The sequence below is a fragment of the Diplotaxodon limnothrissa genome, linkage group LG8, assembly GCF_057381915.1.
Source record: "Diplotaxodon limnothrissa isolate DT_005_m linkage group LG8, D_limnothrissa_male_GT1.1, whole genome shotgun sequence".
Lineage (NCBI taxonomy): Eukaryota > Metazoa > Chordata > Actinopteri > Cichliformes > Cichlidae > Diplotaxodon > Diplotaxodon limnothrissa.
In genome coordinates, this window is record NC_140603.1 from 3,415,398 (window position 1) to 3,438,293 (window position 22,896).

The window sequence follows — 22,896 nt, forward strand, 5'->3', positions numbered from 1 at the left end:
GTACCAGAAATTATTTCCACTACTAATTAATTACCGTTGAGCTCAAAGGTCCTATTAATAAACGGTTAACGAATGTGTATTTATGAAGACGATTTGTGAGACTGGTAAACTTACCTTTGTTCGTACGATGGTCTTTCGTTCTACACGGTGCATTTCAAGGTCCTGCACCCATTCGTCGGTAAACTGTACCTGGGCTTGTTGCAGTGACCTGAAGTTACTAAACTTCATGAGTGTATGCACTCACTCCAAGAACCATATAATTATAAATCTGTGCGTGGTGAAAGTTGGGCAGCACGCTAACGTCTTTTGTCCCTCTGTGTGCTCGTGAGGGTCTGACCCTTTCACACCTTTGATTTTTTCCTCGTATCTTTTCTTTGACTTTTCATCAAGTCTGTCTTTGTACGGACCGGCATTGTTCTCCTTCCTTTTGTACATACCTTTTTTGGGGGGGCAAAGAAAAAGCAAGAAGGTATTGGAACCGGAGAATGAACGTTTTGCGGTGATGCAAATGCTTGCGTTTGATGCATTGCTTTGATTGTTTTGCCACTAGTACCCGGCATGCGATGCGCGAAAGTCACGTGGTCTGTCAATCTCTATGGCCTATCCTGTTGGTCTGTGTGTTTGTCCATCAATATGCCTTCTCAGACTATCACTGACCCATCACTACACCATTCATGCTGATGTTACAGGCAGCATAACGTTCTCCACTGCGTCTCCAGACCCTTTCACGTCTGTCACACGTGTCAAGGTTAACTTAATCTCATCTGTGAAAAGCTGAAATGCTGAATGGTGTTACTGGCAGCATAACATATGATTGTTTGGCCGATAAGTTCACACCAGTGACCATTTTGTAGGTCTGGCAGTGCTCAACGTGTTCCTACTGATGGGTTATGGTCCTTTTACAGTGCAGTCCTTCTAGAATAGCTCCCTATCTTCTGAAATCTCCTCCATGCTCTTGACTGTGCTAGGAGACACAGCAAATGTTCTGGAAATGGCATGTATTAATGTGCATCCTGAAGGATTTGAACTACTTGTCCCCTGTAGGGTCAGCTCTATAAGATAACACCAAAGCAGCTAAACTGATCAACAACACTCTCTGTTACTTAACTCACTATACCATATACCATATACCGTAGGTTAACTGCCTTGATGGTATCTTGATGGTATACTTGGATTAAAAAGTGTTCCTTTAATTTATATATAATGTGTGTGTATGTATGTATAAAATAAACTAATTAATTGCAGCCCTTCTCATTTCTAATCTTTGTACATTTCGCCCTCTTCAGTCTCCCTTCCTTTTCTTTTTCCTTTTGAATGTTGCACTTGAGACATGAAAGTGGCTGTTTTTGGCCATGCTGCTCCGCCAGTTTTGTGAAATCTGAACCATCTTTTCTTCCTTACCCTCTTTTTCTCTCCATTTACTGGCTGAGATGTGTTCTGTACTCACTGTATTTGTTCATTGTATGTTAACAAAACTTGAATAACCATGATCTTATAACTGATTTTTTTAGATTTTATGTTTGAACTTATTTTCACCCCAGTATTGTGTCTTAAGCTCGTGGTTTGGTTGTATATCTTGTATGTGTGTCTATAAATTGTAACATTTTTAAAAGACTAGAAGTGCTTTCATTTTTATCTTTAGTCAGTTTTAAGCAAGCCTTTAACATACCTATGTTATTGCCTTTACACTACCAGTTGTTTAAGTTTCATTGTAAGGACATGAAAAGACAAAGAATTAGGGAACTGTTGGCTGTTATTTATACATTTGTGTTGATGCTGTTGATCTGTGATCTACTAACAATTTATATACAAAGGCACCACCAATTGATTTTATTGACAGCATTCTTCCAAGACCAGTGCAAATATGTGCGTGAGGGAGTAACAGTACACCAGTAGAAAGTGTAAGTGCAGGTTTTACATTTGTGCGTTTCTCTGAAAAAGTATAGTAAGTGAGATCAATGTGGGGAGGCTGGAGGAGAATCTATATTATTCATATAAAAGCATATACATATGTTAGAAATTTTTCTCTTCTTTTTTGTGGTCTTCAGGACTGAGACTCCAGACCATTTATAAATCTAACCCTAAGTCTTATGATTGAGCTATTTTATCCATCCAAGAATTTAATCCTGCCATTGTAGCGCAAGGTGATTATGTAGAAATCCATGGGGGAAAAAAACCTTGGCTCGCATGAGCTGTGCTCTCAGTAAACAATGTGGAATTGTTTGGCCAGAGAAGTTCACACCAGTAGCGTGCTGGGGGTCAATTTTTAGGTCTCTGGTAGTCCTCATCCTGTTCCTCCTTGCACAAAGGAAAATAGCCCAGTTTAAGTCCAGCTTATAGTTCTGTTTAGAATAAATTAATGTGTTAACGTGTGAACTATTGTTACCTATCTGCCGTAAAAGGCTACGGGGAGGGGCTATTGTCATCACAACACAAAAATCTTGTGAATGCAATAAAGGCAGAAGTCGTTCTGAATTTGTAGTAAATGCATCTATGGTATCACTTTGAAATCCTAGGTGAGTTCAAATCTCACTGACCTTAATGTCAAGGTAAAAGTCAGAGGTCGAGTTTTCTGAAAATCATTCAAGAGAAAGTCACCCAGGATATATACATATATATATATATATATATATATATATATATATATATATATATATATATATATTTATATATATATATATATATATATATATATATATATATATATATTTATATATATATATATATATATTTATATATATATATATATATATATATATATATATATATATATATATATATATAAAACACCCAGCACGCCCCTGCGGGCGGTTTATCCTTCAAGCTCGGGTCCTCTACCAGAGGCCTGGGAGCTTGAGGGTCCTGCGCAGTATCTTAGCTGTTCCCAGGACTGCGCTCTTCTGGACAGAGATCTCCGATGTTGTTCCCGGGATCTGCTGGAGCCACTCGCCTAGCTTGGGAGTCACCGCACCTAGTGCTCCGATTACCACGGGGACCACCGTTACCTTCACCCTCCACATCCTCTCGAGCTCTTCTCTGAGCCCTTGGTATTTCTCCAGCTTCTCGTGTTCCTTCTTCCTGATATTGCTGTCATTCGGAACCGCTAAATCGATCACTACGGCCGTCTTCTTCTGTTTGTCTACCACCACTATGTCCGGTTGGTTAGCCACCACCATTTTGTCCGTCTGTATCTGGAAGTCCCACAGGATCTTAGCTCGGTCATTCTCCACCACCCTTGGGGGCATCTCCCATTTTGACCTCGGGACTTCCAGGTTATACTCGGCACAGATGTTCCTGTACACTATGCCGGCCACTTGGTTATGGCATTCCATGTATGCCTTGCCTGCTAGCATCTTGCACCCTGCTGTTATGTGCTGGATTGTCTCTGGGGCATCTTTACACAGCCTGCACCTGGGGTCTTGCCTGGTGTGATAGACCCCAGCCTCTATGGATCTTGTACTCAGAGCTTGTTCTTGTGCTGCCATGATTAGTGCCTCTGTGCTGTCTTTCAGTCCAGCTTTGTCCAGCCACTGGTAGGATTTCTGGATATCAGCCACCTCCTCTATCTGCCGGTGGTACATACCGTGCAGGGGCCTGTCCTTCCATGATGGTTCCTCGTCTCCCTCCTCTTTCTTGGGTTTCTGCTGCCTGAGGTATTCACTGAGCACTCGGTCAGTTGGGGCCATCTTCCCAATGTATTCTTGGATGTTCGTTGTCTCATCCCCAGCCCCCTTCCTTCCACTTAGCGTACAGCCTCAGGGTGCTGGACTTAGGGTGAAACCCTCCATGCATGGTAAGGAGCTTTCTTGTCTTTATGTCAGTGGCTTCTATCTCCTCCTTTGGCCAGCCTATTACCCCAGCAGGGTACCTGATCACGGGCAGGGCGTACGTGTTGATGGCCCGGATCTTGTTCTTACCGTTCAGCTGACTCCTCAGGACTTGCCTGACCCTCTGCAGGTACTTGGTGGTTGCAGCTTTTCTAGCGGCCTCTTCATGGTTCCCATTCGCCTGCGGGATCCCCAGGTACTTGTAACTGTCCTCTATGTCTGCAATGTTGCCTTCTGGTAGTTCAATCCCCTCAGTTCTGACTACCTTCCCTCTCTTTGTTACCATCCGACTACACTTCTCCAGTCCGAACGACATTCCAGTGTCATTGCTGTATAGCCTGGTAGTGTGGATCAGTGAATCGATGTCTCGTTCACTCTTGGCATACAGCTTGATGTCATCCATTTACAGGAGGTGGCTGACAACTGCTCCGTTCCATAGTCGGTATCCGTAGCCAGTCTTGTTAATGATCTCACTGAGGGGGTTCAGGCCTATGCAGAACAGCAGTGGGGACAGAGCATCTCCTTGGTAGATCCCGCACTTGATGGTGACTTGTGCTATGGGCTTGGAGTTGGCCTCTAGTGTTGTACGTCACATCCCCATTGAGTTCCTGATGAAGGCTCTTAGGGTCCCATTGATCTTGTACAATTCTAGGCATTCCAGTATCCAGCTGTGGGGCATTGAGTCATAGGCCTTCTTGTAATCAATCCAGGCAGTGCACAGGTTGGTCAGTCTGGTCTTGCAGTCTCTGCTGACTGTTCTGTCTACCAGTAGCTGGTGTTTTGCGCCTCTGGTATTCTTGCCAATTCCTTTCTGTGTCCCGCTCATGTATTGACCCATGTGCCTGTTCATCTTAGCCGATATGATGCCTGACAGGAGCTTCCATGTAGTACTGAGGCAGGTTATTGGTCGGTAGTTGGAGGGGACCGGTCCCTTCTTGGGGTCCTTGGGGATCAGGACCGTCTGACCTTCGGTTAGCCATTCCGGGTGTCTCTCGTTAACTAGCAGCTGGTTCATTTGTGCTGCCAGACGCTCATGGAGTGCAGTCAGCTTCTTCAGGCAGTAGGCGTGAACCATGTCGGGCCCTGGTGCTGTCCAACTCTTCATACTGGAGACCCTTTCTTGGATATCTGCCACTGTGATGGTTACTGGACCCTGTTCAGGGAGGTCGCTATGGTCTGCCCTCAGATCCACTAGCCACTGAGCATTGCCGTTATGGGTTGCGTCCTTCTCCCATGTGCTCTTCCAGTATTGCTCCGTCTCCAGCCTTGGTGGTGCTGTTCTCTTATTGTTCCCTTGCCACTGAGAGTACACCTTTGCTGGTTCTGTGGAGAACAGCTGGTTTATTCTCCTGCCTTCTATCTCTCTGGTGTACCTCCTCAAGCGGCTGGCCAAGGCTGTGAGTCTTTGCTTGGCAGTTTCCAAGGCCTCAGGTATGGACAGTTTGCTGTATTTCTTACGCACCTTCTTTGCCGCACCTTTCTGCAACTCCGTTAGTTGGCTAACCTCCCTCCATGCTACTTTGATCTTGCCCTCTAGCCTCCTTCTCCATGGAGGGTACTGCCCCTTGTGGCTGTTCAACTTGTAGCCAAGCATCTCACTGTTTCAACACAATGTTGTGTAGCAACCTCTGCTGTAGATTCCAGGGCTGTCTAATTGGCCTGTGGTTCTCCATATAATATAACCACCACCTACTACGATCTGAAAGAAACATCATGACACAAGAAGGCATTGCCTTGAGACCACCAACAGTCTGCATTGCTGCATTGGTGCCTTTGGGGGTTGATGTTCAACCTGTCGATTTAGACCCGAAATAGCCACAATGAAGTGAACCCTAATACGAAATTTGCAGCTGTCACTGTCAGTTTTCATAGTAACTGAAGGCATCGGCTTAACTTTGTGCTGAACATTGGGGGGGGGGTGTCAAGCTCTCTGTCTAAATGAATGAATAAATCTATTCCCAGAGGATTAAACATGCAACTATTTTGCTGATAATAATTGAAATGAGTAAAGAAAATCCTATTTATGCTAGATAATTCATAATTGTATTGGGGGGGGGGGGGGGGGGGGTATATCGGTTGGGTCTGATTATTTGGGGGAGGGGGAGGGGGGGAGTCTAACCCCCTTGGAAATTATGCCCCTGGCTGAAGGGGCACACTGAATTCTACATTCTACCTCTCACTAAATGAGGAAGGAGGCTGAGATTGTCCTTATTTGCAACAAGTGCAACACTAATGAACTCCTGCCTTGAAATTTGAAAACTATACAATACATCTATACAAGAAGAGCTGTTGTGTTTGAGTATGCCTGCTCCTGAACTGGGGCAAATATAAACCAGCTGTCCAATAATGTAAGAATTCACATGCCTCTCGTCTGCAGAAGCAAGAATGTAACCATAATGGTGCATGTAATGCATGTCGATGCAAACTATTTTAAAATGGTGTAGGTGTCCATGTTTTAGGAATAAGGAAGTGATTTTCTCCAGATGTGATATGACTTACTGCCTCAGAGCCTGAGCCTTCAGAGAATCTGTGACAAACTCCATTGAACTTTGAGGGCCATTACCTTAATTGGAGAATGTATCCTTTGGAGAGTGTGGTTAACAACCAAGGATCAGAGACCAAGACCTCCCAGCTGAGGTGTTGCAGAAAGAAGAGGATGGGATTGTCAAGGGGGCCGGAGGCCTGTACAAAACTGGACCCAAGTGCGGGACGAAGTGCGGAAGCAGGATAGTTGAACTAAAGTAGTGGTTTTACTTACAAAGGCCAAGGACAACAAGGAGAGACAAACATAGGAACTTGACGTGGCCTGATATATAATATAGGGCTTGGTGGGGGGAACACTAGTGGAGGAACAAAACCAAGAACCTTGCCTTAACACACAATACAGTACAGGGCAGGTGATCCTAGCACAGCAGCCGGAGACACGTTACTTAAACGGAGACTGAAGTGGTGCTCACGGAGTGTATTAGAGGGAGAGAGAGAGGAAAGGAATTAGTGGGTGCATGGGTTGGTCCTGGAGCTATAGTTATTGCTGGAATGGAGTGGCTTACTTGGCCAGGATGAGGCTGAGGCTAAGGAGGAAGGCAGAGATCCGAGTGGATGGGTTTGTGTCCAGAGTCTAGCAGGTAAACCGAAGTGATGATGTCGTAGTATAGCAGGTGAGTTGAGCTAGGAGAAAAGACAACAAGGTAAACGTATAAGGATCTTGGATCTTGAGCTTAGCATTAGAGCCTGTTACTAACTTGGGTGAGTTGATGAACTGGTGGCGAGGTGGTAGTGAAGTTGGCCATAAATACCCTCAATTGACTGTCCAGGATTAATCGCAGGTGCACTGCCCAGGTGAGAGGATGGTAGGCCCGCCCTAAGGTGGTTACAGGAGGCAGGGATCCACACCGGCCACACCCAGCTGCTCACACGGTCAATGACAGTACCCCCCCTTCAAGGAATGCCTCCCAGCAGCTGGTTAGCCTCGACGCAACCTGTAACAATCAGAAACAAGAGAGCTGACAAGAATGAAAGACCTGGGGACCCAGGCGTGCTCTTCAGGGCCATGCCCCTCCCAATTCACCAGGTACTGTCGCAACTGACCATGCCAGCGGACGTCCAGGATCCTTCGGACTGTACAGGCCGGATGACCCTCAACAAGCTGGGTGGATAGAGGGGGGTCGGCCGGCGAGCACAACGGACTCGTGAGCTCTGGCTTTACTCAGGAAAAGTGGAAGGTAGGACGGATCTTTATGGCAGCAGGAAGTTTCAGTTTGAGTGTGGATGGAGGGATGACTGTGTCTACCTCATAGGGTCCAATGAAACGGGGTACAAGCTTGCCAGTCACAGACCTGAGAGGTACGTCCCTGGTGGAAAGCCATACCTTTTGTCCAGGTGTGCGGAGGGCCGCGTAGTACCGCTGGTGGGCAACTGCTTTCTGTAACATTTCCCTCATTCTACGACAGATGTTGCAGCAGCGTCTTAAGTGGTGTTGCACGGAGGGCACAGGCGAGGTCTGCCTCATCCTCAGGAAACAGGGGTGGTTGATAGCCAAGGGATACCTCAAAAGGTGACAGACCAGTAGAGGAGGAAATATGTGCATTGTTTGCATACTCCACCCAGGGGAGAAGGCAGCCGGGTTTGTGAGTGGCGACACAACAGATTCCAGTTCTTAATTTAAATGTTCAGTCTGGCCGTTGGTGGCCATTGGTGATGTCTGGAACTTAGGTTTACACGGGCTCCAAGGGCTGTGCAGAATGAATTCCATACCTGAGACACAAACTGCGGCCCCCAGTCAGAAGTGATCTCGGACAGGATTCCATGGAGCCTGAATACATGGTCTACCATGAGCTGGGCTGTCTCAGCAGCTGAGGGGAGTTTTTCCAGGGCCACGAAGTGAGCTGACTTGGAGAATCTGTCAATGATAGAGAGGATTACTGATTTCCCAGATGAGGCCAGTAAACCGGTGACAAATTCTAATGCTATGTGAGACCAGGGACGTGAGGGTAAAGTTAAGGGTTTGAGGAGGCCTGCTGTGTCGAGGTTTTGCTGTGGGCACAGGTGGAGCAGGCAGCAACATACTCCTTTACATCCTTTTCTAAGGTCCTCCACCAAAATGGCGTTTTATTAGCAAGATGGTTCTACAACACCCCAGGGAACTGCTGAGAACTTAGCAGTGTGGACCCATCTCAGAACCGCAGCCCGAACTGCCGAGGGGACATACATGCGACCCAGGGGACCAGACCCCAGATCAGGCTCATCTTGCAGAGCCTGCTGGATGGTCTCGTTAATCTCCCAGGTTTCATGGCTAACAACTCCCGGTCTCCTACATTATAGTTTTGCTCCGAGAGAGAGAGAGAGAGAGAGAGAGAAGAGAGAGAGGCAAGAGAAAAAGGTGCATGCCTGTAACTTGGCTTTAGGACCTGAATATTGTGACAAAACAGCCCCAATCCCTGAATCTGAAGCATCTACCTCTATGATGAAAGGCATAGTGGAGTTTGGATGAATAGGGTCTGAGGTGAGCAGATGTTCCAGTCTTTTGAAATTGGCCTCAGCCTCTGGGTTCCAGAGAAAAGGTTGTTTGGTGGAGGTGAGAGTGGTGAGGGGTGCAGATACATGGCTATATTTTCATATGAAGCGGTGATAGAAATGGGCTAATTCAAGAAAGCGTTTGAGGTGTTTACAGGACGTTGGGGTAGGCCATTCCGCCATGGCTTGGATCTTGGCGGGGTCTGTCTTCACCTGCCCTTCTGCAAGAACATAACCAAGAAAAGTCACTGAGAGGGAGTGAAATTCACGCTTTTTAGCTTTAACCTAGAGTCTGTTTTTCAGCAGGCGCTGTAGGCCGGCTTGGACGTGAACTTGGTCTTCCTCTCTATTCCTGGAAAAGATCAAGATGTCATCCAGATAGACAAGTACAAATTAGTTTAGAAAGTCTCTTAGTACATCATTGATCAGAGCTTGGAATACTTATGGTGTATTTGTGAGTCCAAAAGGCATGACTAAATATTCAAAATGGCCCAGTGGTGTGTTAAAGGCTTTCTTCCATTCTTTCTTCTCCCGGATGCGGATTAGATGGTAAGCATTGCAGAGATCTAGTTTTGTGAAAATGGTGGAACTGATTAGCGGGAGGGGTTTTTGTTTTTTATGGTTATTTCATTGAGGCCCCTGTAATCTATGCATGGCCTAAGGGTCTTATCCTTCTTTTCAACGAAGAAAAGTGTGTGGTGCCTCTGTGTTGCTGATCACCTTGTCAGATACACATTTTCAAAGACGCACATATTGTGGTCTTCCTGTCAGGTAATTAACAATCCAGGACACGAGAGGCATCCACCTGCGTCGTTGTCAGCTTATCACCAAGCAGGGTCAGCCTGATGGTGTTGAATGCACTGGAAGTTGAAAAACATGACTCTCACAGTGCTCGCTAGCTGGTCCAGATGGGCGTAGACACAATTGAGCAGGTAGATGATGGCATCCTGCGGTATGAGGCAGCGCTGGTAAGCAAACTGAAGAGAATCCTTATGTGGCCTCACAATAGGTCGGAACTGGTCAAGAATGAGTCTTTCCAGGGTCTTCATGATGTCAGTGCCACAGGCCTGTAATCCTGGGGGCCACTGGGACGTGGTGTCTTTGGTACAGGAAAGAGGTATAATGTCTCTGCAGACTCAGACTCAGTACCCAGTCTTTGGATGTCTTATTTCAAGATGTTCAAAATGCAGGCTGCAAAGAGACTTGACAAAGGTGGCCCAACTGAAAGCAGGATCACAGAGGGTTTCTGAGCAATGGGTGTGTGGGGTGAAAAGTGTTGCAACACAATGGTTTAGTTGAAGGAATGTGGCATAAGTCAGAAAACTGTTACCTGACTTTGTTCACTTGCACACTACTTTCCAATCCTGTTGGGCTCCAGGGTAAAACATCTTTCTATCCATAACAACATCTTTCCATTGCAGCACGGTGGCACGGTGGTTAGCACTGTTGCCGCACAGCAAAAAGGTCCTGAGTTCAATTCCACCATCAGGCCGGGGTCTTTCTGTGTGGAGTTTGCATGTTCTCCCCGTGTTTGCGTGGGTTCTCTCCGGGTACTCCGGCTTCCTCCCACCGTCCAAAGACATGCAGCTTGTGGGGATAGGTTAATTGGATAATCCAAATTGCCACTAGGTGTGAATGTGCGAGTGAATGTGAGTGCGAATGGTTGTCTGTCCCTGTGTGTTAGCCCTGCGACAGACTGGCGACCTGTCCAGGGTGTACCCCGCCTCTCGCCCTATGACAGCTGGGATAGGCTCCAGCGCCCCCCGCGACCCTGAAAAGGATAAGCGGAAGCGAATGGATGGATGGATGAACAATGGATAACCAGTATTGCACACTTTCTTTGTCAGTCAGCATAAAATAAATTGAACCATATTTTACTTCATTTAACTAAAAATTGACCGACCGTGTTGTAGAGCAAAGGCTTTGTTTTTCACTGTCTTGACTCGAGCTGAAGGATAACCTATCCCTTAAATTTGAGATAATAGGGAGAGTCAGTAGCACACTGCTGTAAAGAATGAGTAAGTTGGATTCGTAACACCAGATAAAACGAAAGCTACAGAGCAACAATTACAAAAAGGGAATGTAACATAGTTATCATGTATTATGTTCTTTGTGTTTTAAAAAAAGGAAACAAAAAAAACATGACTATTCATCAAACTGCTAAATACTAAAGTGGCATTGTTGTAAAAATGTTTGCATTCCATTATTACTCTTTTCTAGCACGTGTTATATTTTATAAGAACGATTTTTACTCTTTAAGTGTGATAAATAAAACAAACGTTCTGAAATTTTGGTGGAACTGATCTACCGTGCCCTTTAACAAGTATTATCCAGAGTCCCGATTTTGTAGTTTTTTTGTATATTTGTCATACTTTATGTTTCAGATCATCAAACAGTTTTTACCCCGCAGTGGTAAAAAAGTTAATGGAATATTGTCATCACCCTACTGGACACTCAGCTGTGTGAACGGGATAACTTGAGAATGAGGGAATGTAGGAATTTTAAATTGACACCATGAATGCATTTACTAAAAATCTCAGACAAGTTTGTATCTTGGTGAATGGAGATCAGGTGATCAGAGGTCAGGTTTTCTGAAATCTAGTCAACACCATAACTCGGGAAAGGTCACCTAGGATTTTCAAATTGATGCCATAGGTCTATCTCTTAAAAGAGGTCTAGTTTTCTAACAATACACAGTTTTTAAATTAACTTTCATTTATCAAGCTGTCCACACCTGCCCTTGTTAAATCACGAAATAACTATTATCAATCACATTTTTGGGAAGGCTGAGTTTAGTTTATCTGATTACTGTCAGACCTGTGCAATCAAATAATCACTTAATTAGAACCTATGTGACAAAGTGAAGTAGACTAAAAGATCTCACAAAGTATATAATATCATGCCACAATCTAAAAAAATGAAAGTGACTGGGCAAAAACAGCAACCATGGGAGAGTTCCAATGTGAAAAAAGCAACATTTTTGTCAAATTTGAGTGGCATTACATCTGGCATAAAATTAACATAGTATTTCATGAAAAGAAGATTATACAAACAGCCAAACATTGTGCTGGTAGTTTGATGGTACCTGGGACCTGGATGTCTTGATGTAATTGATGAAAACACGAGTTGTGCTCTCTGCTGTCTGGCCATCAGTTCATTTCTCGAAGATCAAGTGCACTCAGGTTATGCAGGATGACACCAGAAGGTCCACCTCTGAATGACTCAAAAACAAAAATAAAGCTGTTGGAGCGGCCTCCACTGTCAAGACTTAAGTCAGATTTAGATGCTTTGGCATGGCCTTAAACAGCCTGTTCGTGCTCACAAACCCTGCAGTGTGGCTGAATGAAAATAATTTTGGAAAGAAAAACAGGCCACAGGGATGTGCAAGAATGATCGCTATTCATCACAAATACATGATTGCAGTTCTTGCTGCCAACCAGTTATAAGGTTGTGCCACTTTCTTACATGAGGCCTGGTGGTTTGGATAGCTTTTTCCCCCCGTAACATGTTTACTTGGGTTATTTTTATTTTGTCGAATATTAGAATTTGTTTGATCTGAAACTTTTAAGTTGAACAAATATGCAAAAAATTAAGAAATTGGGAAGGGGGCGAATACTTGTAACTGTATGTATCTGCACTACAAAAGTAGTGCCCTGGTTTCAGATGTATACATTTTCTCTCTCTCAGCTCAGTTCAGTGTGTTTTCTTATTGTATGGATGTATTCTTGTAATGTCATGATAGTGATGTATTAAGTCACTGTAAAGTGTTGCATATTCCTTCTTTTTCTTTCCCATTCCATCGTTCAAAGCAGCATTCTCACCCAGACAGAGCAGTCGGCCTCAGCTATGCCATTTTATTACTACAACAGAAAGCAGTAACCAACCAAAGAGCTGAAATCCAGTCCTGACTCTAAAATGCTGCAGTGTAGGGACCAGCCCACCATGAACTGTTGTCACTGCCTACTGCTCATCCAAAAGTGTGTGTGTGTGTGTGTGTGTGTGCGTGTGTGTTTGTGTGTGTGTGTGTTTGTGCGTGTGTGCGTGTGTGTTTTCCATGGCCATACATTCTTCACTAACTGAAAGAAAACACAACAATATTACCGCCTCCTCTTTTAATACTTCATTCTCCATCTTCTTGTGTGTCTCTCCCTTTCCTATATGTTGTCTGCTTTTGTTTCCTCTGGTGTGACTTTTTTCTGCGTACGTGTGTCTGTTTATATCAATGTGTGTGTGCATTTATGTATGTGCTTGATCATGCCTGTGTTATTGTGTGTACATTTGTGCATACCTCTGTATGTGCTTGTGAAAATGTGTGTCCGTATGTACATGTGTGTAACCTGTATATGGGCGTGTGCGGTGTGTGCGTGTGTGTTTCTTTTCTCTGGCCAGGTGAGAAGGTCATGCAGGATGATGAGTTCACTTGTGACCTTTTCCGCTTCCTGCAGCTGCTCTGTGAAGGACACAACTCAGGTGTGCATAAGTTCTCTACAGTGAATTTCACAGGAAAATGGCTAAACATTTTAATTTGTGAAAATTTACCAGTACTCTCACAAAAACATTTTCACTGTTTATGGCTAGATCGTTAATGGGTTGAACCATGTTTTAAAAGAATAGTAGATACCTTAATGCTTAATGTGATTTTATATATGTGAATTACTGCTGGTTATTATGGATGGACTTGTAGTAGAACCAACTGTGATTTCTAAGACATAGCATGGAGCAAAGTATGACATAGATTTGAACTGTGAGACATACTGTATTTATTCAGTTGAACACATTCCACGCAGAATTTTATGGTATCTTATTTCAGACTTTCAGAACTACTTGAGGACTCAAACGGGAAACAACACAACCGTTAACATCATTATCTCCACTGTTGACTACCTTCTAAGAGTTCAGGTCAGCTTCTTTTACCCACTACTGACAAACATTTCTCATACAGTTTAGACTAAAATAAAAAAGAGGGAATACTGACCACTTTCCTAAAGAACAACACCCTCACTCTGGCCTGCAAAGTCAAAATGCAGTAACGATCCATCTCATCAGCACACTTTCTGCACTCACTGCCATAGAACTGAACCACACAGCTAAAGTCACAGAAAGACGGGTAAAGCTTTTGAAATACAGCAAACTGTGAATGTGTCTGCCTTTTATGTCTCCATTTCATTGAATTGGAAGGTCTTTCTTTAAGGTTCAGTGAGTTCATCTGATTTTGAGAAAGAATGTTTAGATGGTGTAAATGGTCATTACAAAAAAAATACATGTTAAACAATATTTTGGTAGCTGTTTTGATGATATGTTATGAGGGTTAATGCCAATAAGTGACTTTTATAACTTGTGCTTAGATAGCAGCTCAGCTGATAACATACTGCAAACAAGTTATTGACTCTTGTGAGTTCAGTGTAATTGGTAAAACTATAACATAGTTTATTTAGCTAAAAATGTTTTAATCAATATTATTATTATGATTTCCTTTTATTTCTCTTTTGAATACTACTGCTACTACTTTGCCACAAATCAAAATCAAAATAGCCCTCTCATGTTTCTTCTTATCCTCCTGCTTCATTCTCCTCCAGGAGTCCATCAGTGATTTCTACTGGTATTATTCTGGGAAAGATGTGATTGATGAGCAGGGCCAGCGGAATTTCTCCAAGGCAATAAATGTGGCCAAGCAGGTTTTCAATACCCTCACTGAGTACATCCAGGTAAGGGCATACAATACAGTCATCAGTGTTAAAATGAACATGAAACATTACATGTATAAAGGCTAATTTCAGTGATGGTCAAAAATTGTCATACATTTAACGTTTTTCTTGCTGGATTTAAGAAATAAGTGTTTAGAGCCTGTTTAGCGCCATCTTGTGCCAGTACAAAACATGACGTCACTTGGTTGGTTTAATGCTAATAGGCTTATCTCCGTTTCTGTTAGCTAATTAGTGACAAAACTCATACCTCAGAAACATTAAAACGATAAAGCAGCCAAAGGGGATCACTTTACCTTGGTTTTAAAGCTGGAGTACCTCAAGGCTCCATACTTAGACCACTTTTATTTTCTTTACATTTTAATTACTAACCCAATGTCTGTCATAACATCAATACCCAGCTGTATGCAGATAATTCTGTTATTTTTACACAGACAAAGGCCGATATGGAAGTTTATAAAAAAACTCATATAGAAACTGTTTTGCTAATTGGCCCTTTTCCTTCCATCATTGTCACAGACTTCAGAAGTACTTCTGAAAAATGGCCTTTTGGCTAATTCATATTTACATTCATATGTTCATCTTAATATGCACAGTCCCATTTAAGCAAATACATTTAAAACAATTAAATGCATACACGTAGTCATTCATGTCCACTTTAAATCACTACTATACAGTCATGTTATAGGTACTAAGTCATAGAGTTTATAGTTTGTTTCTATTTTTGTTTTTTACTGTAGTGACAGCTGTTGCTTAATTAGAAGTAAAAAATTGGAAAACAAGCAGACTGATAAACCTGCAATGATCTTCCCAGCATTGGGGCAGTAATGGGAACCAGTGATCTGTAATATTATGTCCAATAAAATGGACAGTTTTAAAGTCACATTCATTTCGTGAAAAAGCTTCATTTGAGTCATTTTCTGAGGTTGTATCTGTAAAATACATTCACACTTATTAATGCTTTTCTAGGGTCCATGCACCGGCAACCAGCAGAGTTTAGCCCATAGTCGACTGTGGGATGCTGTGGTTGGCTTTCTACATGTTTTTGCTCACATGCAGATGAAATTGTCTCAGGTACGTAAATTTAGTGATGGGTGTCTGCAGACTCAGGCTCTGAGATAATGATCAATGCCACTAGACATAACACAGTTGGCAACTTGTGGATTATTTTTCCCAAGAATCATTTTCATTATATTCTATAAAAAACAAAGATCACTCATAAATATCTCTGATTCTCAAAAAAATCGCGAGACACTACCAATATCTGTGCTTCAGGGTATTATTGGCCAGTGATGTGAGTCTAATGTGATAGGCATTATATCTGAACGAAGTCTACCAGTCAGTCACAAGTTTAGGGTCATCTGTTCTTTCAGTTAAGAACTCTTAAAAATCAGAATAAATTATGTCTCCCTTTAGTTTTAGAACATGTTTTCCTGGTATGTTGGTTCCTTATTAGCGTAGACTGAGATCCATAACCAGAGCTCTCTTAGCTCTTTCAGCTATTTCCTTTCTTATCTCAGGTGTCCGTGTTTTTTCATGCCAGCCCCATAGCTTTAGCTCTACATGCCTAATCTAAACATCTAAATGTGCTTTATATCAAATTGCTTATAAATAATTACAACTATATCTTCAGTACAATGGTTGATCATCATTGCAGAACCCATTTATATGTGGAGGAGTTTATAACAAGATATATGTTACCATTTTAAAAGAAGAAGAATTATTCATTTCACTAAGTAAGTTTTTAAAAAAGTTGCACTTTGCCAAAATAGCTTTACTGACCAAATTCACCCAACAGCACAAAAGCATTAAACTGATATGTATAGTGCCTGCTGAGTTGAATCATGGTGAAGTGTACCAAAATTTGGGGCCAAAGACAGGAAACATATACATCTTAGCACTTCATGTTAGACTTTTGACTGACCACTGTCATTCCATCACACTCTTTGTTACTTTTTAACACATCATGAGCACATGTGGCTGCTGAATTCTTTAAACATTTTATGTTATTTTAATTTATTTTGCCTCAGGACTCCAGTCAGATCGAGTTACTGAAGGAACTGATGGATCTGCAGAAAGACATGGTGGTTATGCTGCTGTCTATGTTAGAGGGTAGGTTTGCTTTAACAAATCATCATGAAAGAAATCATAGAAATACAGGTTTGGGTATTGAAATTCATTATCTCAGGTGTCTCAGAGGTTAGCGGTGTCACGGTGTTGCAGAAGTGCAGTTCTACAACATTTCCTACAAAATGATCGTCCTCCCAAAACTAGTTTAAGTGAGGGAACATTGCCGTTAAGGGCATTACAAGTTACATTTTGCTACAGTACCTTGTGAATAAATACACTGAACATCTCTGTGAAGCTTGTCTTCTTTGTGAAATTGAATTTCTTCTGTATGTTGCCACAAAAAACAAGGTAACTAGTTCTGTGTTGTTGTTTTTTTCTTTTCTTTCTTTTTTAGTTCTACCACAGTGATTTTAGGGAACAGAGTGAAGAAACCACAAATGTGTGGTGGTCTTAGTGTATTCTTAGGTTGCAAATGTGCTGTTTTGTCCTGCCAGGTAATGTGGTGAATGGGACCATTGGAAAGCAGATGGTGGATATGTTGGTTGAGTCCTCCAACAATGTAGAGATGATCCTTAAGTTCTTCGACATGTTCCTCAAACTGAAGGACCTGACCTCCTCAGATGGGTTCAAGGAATATGACCCTGACGGAAAAGGCAAGGCTCTGAAAACGTGGACAAAAGAACTGTGTCAGAGGAGGTTTAAAACTCTGCAGCTTGAATCAGTTATTGATTCCTCGCACCTCAGCACTCGGTGATCCCTGCTCTGCAACTTTATGTCACTGCAACTGTCACTTTGTGGCTGACTTGCTGTGGCTTCCACTTTACATTATTGCCACTTATAGCCGATCACGCAATCAAGCATGGGAAGAAATTTCAGATACTGATTTGTCGAAATGGTAGTATTCAATTGCATTACCATGCTCAAATTCAGGTAATTCTTTAGAATGACCCATTCTTTCAGTATTGTTTGTAAAGCCAGACTGCATGCCAAGGTGCTTGATTTTATACACTGTGACAATGTGACAGAAAACACCTGAATTCAAAGACTGAGAGGTGGAAGCCAGTCCATGTAATTTATTTTTCTATAAGTTGTTGTGGAATTACATCATTTGAATCCAGGAAGATTTCCAAGTTTATAGATTTGTGTTTGACCTAACAGGTGTCATCTCCAAGAGGGACTTTCATAAAGCCATGGAGAGCCATAAACACTACACCCAGTCAGAGACGGAGTACCTGCTGTCATGTGCTGAAACTGATGAGAATGAACTTCTTGACTATGAAGAGTTTGTGGAGCGCTTTCATGAGCCAGCCAAGGTAAGTAATCAAAAAACACAAACTGATTACATTTTTGAGAGTTCTCACCAGGACTCAGGACTTTTATTGAATTTTCTGTTTGTTTTTTCTTTTTGTCTTCCCATACTTTGGAGTTGAGGATATTTAAAAATCAAGATGAGAGTGTAACTGATCATTTTATAGCTGTTGTTTTGAAACAAACACCCTTTTTAATACATCTAGTTTTTCAAAATATTATTGGGCAGTCAGTTAAAAGAACTGGGCAGCCTGCCCAAGTAGTCTTTTTTCACTAGCCGGGCCCACATCCTCAGTTTAGGTTTGACAGCGTTTTAGTAGGTAAAGGTGATGCTTGGACATGAATTGAGCTGTGGTTTGGGGAAGGCCTCGAAGGGGACTGGCGACGGCTCCCGGGCCTGGCAGATCGCCGTGTACTAAATAAAAGTGAAGTTAAAGAATTGAGAACAAGGAGGGAGGGTGGGGCACGTAAACGAGAATGAACGGTTTGCAGAACTGGGGGAACCTATATAGATGACAACCGGAAGGAGCGTGTTTGGGGGCGTGGTCCCGCTCCTGAAATTCCGATACATAATCTCCAATATAATAATAATAATAATACTAATACTAATACTAATAATAATAATAATAATAATAATAATAATAATAATAATAATAATAATAATGGATTGGATTTATATAGCGCTTTTCGGGGCCCTCAAAGCGCTTTACAATTCCACTATTCATTCACTCTCACATTCACACACTGGTGGAGGCAAGCTGCAGTTGTAGCCACAGCTGCCCTGGGGCAGACTGACAGAAGCGAGGCTGCCATATCGCGCCATCGGCCCCTCTGACCACCACCAGTAGGCGGTAAGTGAAGTGTCTTGCCCAAGGACACAACAACCGAGACTGTCCGAGCTGGGGCTCAAACCGGCAACCTTCCGGTTACAAGACAAACTGCCAACTCTTTGAGCCACGATCGCCAATAAGTTGGCTTCACTCAGTATCTTCTGTTTCCATTTTCCTTTTTCTTGTTTAGTCATTATTTGTTAGCATCTTTAAGTTGGTTTTGCTTCATTTGCTTGTTTTCTGTGTTGCACACTCTCAATCCAATCCTGGTATATTTGGTCAGCTATTACATTTAAGGTGGAGTACAAGTACAAATTTACAAATGCTCCTGGTTGAGATTCAGCAAATTACAGAGAAGCACTTCATATTTACCCAGAAATTACTGCATAATAGAGAAGATATGGATAGAAGTGTTTCATTCAAAACTGAAAAATCCCATGAAAAATTGATTTTCAAATTCACAGGACATTGGCTTCAACGTGGCGGTTTTGCTGACCAACCTGTCAGAGCACATGCCTCATGACACCCGGCTGCAGACTTTCCTGGAGTTGGCAGAAAGTGTCCTCAATTACTTCCAACCATACCTAGGCCGTATCGAGATTATGGGAAGTGCAAAGCGGATCGAGAGGGTCTACTTTGAGATCAGCGAGTCCAGTCGTACACAGTGGGAAAAACCTCAGGTAAATACAGCGAATACATCAGAAACTATGACATTTGTCCTTTTAGTGTAGTATGTCACTACCAATGCCAAAGTTTGTATTTTTATCCTAGGTAAAGGAATCCAAGCGTCAGTTCATCTTTGATGTGGTGAATGAAGGAGGGGAGAAAGAGAAGATGGAGCTGTTTGTGAATTTCTGTGAGGACACCATATTTGAAATGCAGCTGGCGGCTCAGATGTCTGACGCTGGTGAGCGCTTGTCGATAAAAGAGGAGAGCGAGCGTGAGAAGCCAGATGAGGAGAACCCCGATGTGGGGTTCTTTTCTGTCACCACTGTCTACATGGCACTGCTAGCACTTCGATATAACATCATGCTGCTAATAAAGGTGAGTTACACACTGAGCCTAGCTAACAGCTCACTCTGGGTGTATTTTGGAATATTCTAAAATAGTATTTGAACAGTTTTGAAAGTAATGCTTTCTGTTTTCAAAAGAACAGAGATAAGAAACTTGATTCCAATTTGAAAACTCTTAGATACATATATATATTTAAACCTTGAATTCAGCAAATGGCAGATCCTCTAAAGATGTGTGACACTGGATGGAAAAGATGTCTCCCACACAGTCAGATAAGCTCACCACGAAACATACAATGAGACAGAAACATAATTTTAAGTAGAAATACCATATATTGTCGTACGTTTGTATTGTTAAAATAATTATCTACTGTCAGGGCTCTGTGTGACGAGGATCCAAACGCAGGACTCGGAGACTGAATTGCAGCTGTAAACCTCAGCTTTTCTGCTGGCGACGAAACAAAACATGAACTGAACAATGAACACTGAGAACAGAAACACACAGGCACAACCTGAGGGTCCGACACGACAGAGAGCAAAGGCAAACACAAGGCTTATATACACAGGGGAGTAATCAGGGAATGGAAAACAGGAGGGAGAGGCAGCTGGGAGAGATTAGGGCTAACGAGACACACTGACATAAGACGTGGACCTTCACAATAAAACAGGAAATGGCAACACAAAGACGCAGACTCGACTCTGAACTACACCTGCAGGAAAAACGAGGACACCAAAACAAAACCTAAGAACTAAAGCCTTAACCAGAATAAACTGAAACATAGAATTCTAATAATAATCAATAAAGCACAAGAGAATCAGAAAATAATCTATAATGCAAAAATAAACCAAAACATAAGAAACTCAAAATGCTGGGTGAAAATGAGCCAGAACCGTGACATCTACACATTTACTGAATGATCACTTTCAACCCAAATTAGCCAAGCCATAGCTTCAATTACTTTTCTTTTACTTTTTTTTTTTACTAATGCCATATCAATATCATACATTTTCTAATATCATTGTCTTGTTAGAGTTTCATTCACTTCCCCCTCCCTCCTTCTTACATACATACATGCACACACAGCTTCCATCCTTGGACTAGCCACTTCATACAAAATCTGTTAGTAGATTGATTATATCTTCTGATTCATTGTATTGGTTAAACTTGATTATATTCTACAATATTAAGCCATTAAGCATGATTAACTATCAGCAAAATCACATGTAAATTTGGTGCTAAGACCGTTCACCGTCTCTCAGATGTAATAAGAGATAAGCCACGGGGACTTCAGTTTCTTTCAGTCTCACCTTTCTTGACAATGTCTACAGTAATACTACTGAACACACAGTTCACCAGTAACTTTGCTTTGGTTTCAGGTACTGTCCATGAAGAGCTTAAAGAAGCAAATGAAGAAGATAAAGAACATGACTGTGAAGGACATGGTAACCACCCTGGTCTCCACCTACTGGTCGGTGTTGTTGGGCCTCCTCCATGTGGCATTCAATGTGGCTCGAGGATTTTGCAGAATCTTCTACAACACTTTCATTGGAGAAAACCTGGTGGAGGGGGCCAAGACCATAAAGGTTATTATAGATTTTTTTTAAAATAACAAAATAAAGAACAGTCTAGATAAAGTAACAGCTGTTTGCTAATAGCTAAAATGCCTCTGCCCCTAGGTGTCAGAGCTGTTGGCCAATATGCCAGACCCTACTCAGGACGAGGTACGCGGTGAGGGGGAGAACAGGGAGAAAAGATCTGATCACAGTTCCACCGGGGAAGACTTGGCTGACCTAACAGTCAATACCAGTGAGACAGAGCTGCTGTCAGACATTTTTGGTCTGGACTTAAGAAGGGAAGGGGGCCAGTACAAAATCACCCCCCATAACCCCAACGCCAGCTTTACTGAACTTCTCAACTCCCCGGTTCCCCTTCCAACTCCATCCACAGCACCCCAACCTGAAGTCAGATGGAGACATCAGGTGATTTCTTTCTTTCTTACTTTCTTTCATGACACAAGTGAGAGGCTCTGCTTTTTCCCCTCCACTTTTTTCTTTTCTCCTTTCTTTGCTTTTTACCCCTCAGCCATGAGTATTCTTTCTTTTAAAGGTTTTGGTGACATATATCAGAGTCCAGGATTAATTGGACTAAATCTGTATTTCTACCTTTGAATATTCCAATGAAAGGATTTCACTGCTCTATGATATACCAGTGTTTAACAAGTCTGAATACCCAGGCATCGATGTCTCAGCATCCCTGCAGTCGGCTGTCAATCTCCCATATCTTTTATTAAAATAAATAAACTGCTTTGTAAGTGTAGTATTGGCCTTTGCCAACTGATTTCTGGCAGAGATTACAGTGATAACCTATGGTAGACAACCATGTATTACGTTTTCTATGATGCAGAGGGGCAGATCTAATAAACAGCATATTTGGGACCTCAGCCCTCGTATTTGGTGTTTGGGACATGGTGAAACAACATGTTTAAACAATCATCAACAAATACATTTTCATTTTATACATAGATGACTCTAATATCTGCAATTGGAATCTCCCAGATTTACAGTTGGACACTCCAATTTCTGGAAAAATGGTTAAAGTCTGTCGACTTTACATATTTCTGTTCTACTTTCTCCATCCGCTCAGAAACATGTGCTTTTAGCTAGTTTGATAGCCACTGAAATGTTAACTTCCACATGGTGGAAACTTTACTGCTCCCTTTCATGGAGGTTTATCTTGAGCTGTTTAAAATGGATCACAGCTCTCACAGCTGCTGATTTTGAATGGTAAAAGATAAGAATTTCATAATCAGCTAATGTGTCTGTGAGCTTTGATCAAATGATTGAATGTCTTAAGATTTTGATTCAGATGTTGCACAACTTCACTGACTCCTCTGACTAAATTCTGCCTATTTCAACATAGAAATACTGACGTTTTACAACAGTAACAGTACAAGCATGTCATCAGCCACAAAAGTGACCAAATGTGGCTGTGGATATTTGTCTAACTGTTCATTTTTCTGTTTCAGTCAAAGAGCTCTGCCTCAGAGGAGATGGAATCAAAACTAGAGAGTAAATGTGAACCTCAAAAAACATCTGAGTACGTAAAATATTTTTGGAACTGGATGTTTGAATT

At 42.2% G+C, this 22,896-nt stretch overlaps 1 protein-coding gene across 1 annotated transcript in view; it reads left to right on the forward strand.

Moving 5' to 3' along the window:
* Positions 1 to 22,896, forward strand: part of ryr2a (ryanodine receptor 2a (cardiac)) — a 282,131-nt gene that overhangs the window by 227,217 nt on the left and 32,018 nt on the right. Inside the window, exons 90-101 of the mRNA XM_085361763.1 lie at positions 13,230 to 13,310; positions 13,651 to 13,739; positions 14,417 to 14,545; positions 15,512 to 15,616; positions 16,573 to 16,654; positions 17,107 to 17,265; positions 17,771 to 17,925; positions 19,215 to 19,430; positions 19,522 to 19,794; positions 21,141 to 21,347; positions 21,441 to 21,743; positions 22,790 to 22,860. Coding sequence (XP_085217889.1) covers positions 13,230 to 13,310; positions 13,651 to 13,739; positions 14,417 to 14,545; positions 15,512 to 15,616; positions 16,573 to 16,654; positions 17,107 to 17,265; positions 17,771 to 17,925; positions 19,215 to 19,430; positions 19,522 to 19,794; positions 21,141 to 21,347; positions 21,441 to 21,743; positions 22,790 to 22,860 — 1,870 coding nt within the window. The remainder of the gene's footprint in view (positions 1 to 13,229; positions 13,311 to 13,650; positions 13,740 to 14,416; positions 14,546 to 15,511; positions 15,617 to 16,572; positions 16,655 to 17,106; positions 17,266 to 17,770; positions 17,926 to 19,214; positions 19,431 to 19,521; positions 19,795 to 21,140; positions 21,348 to 21,440; positions 21,744 to 22,789; positions 22,861 to 22,896) is intronic.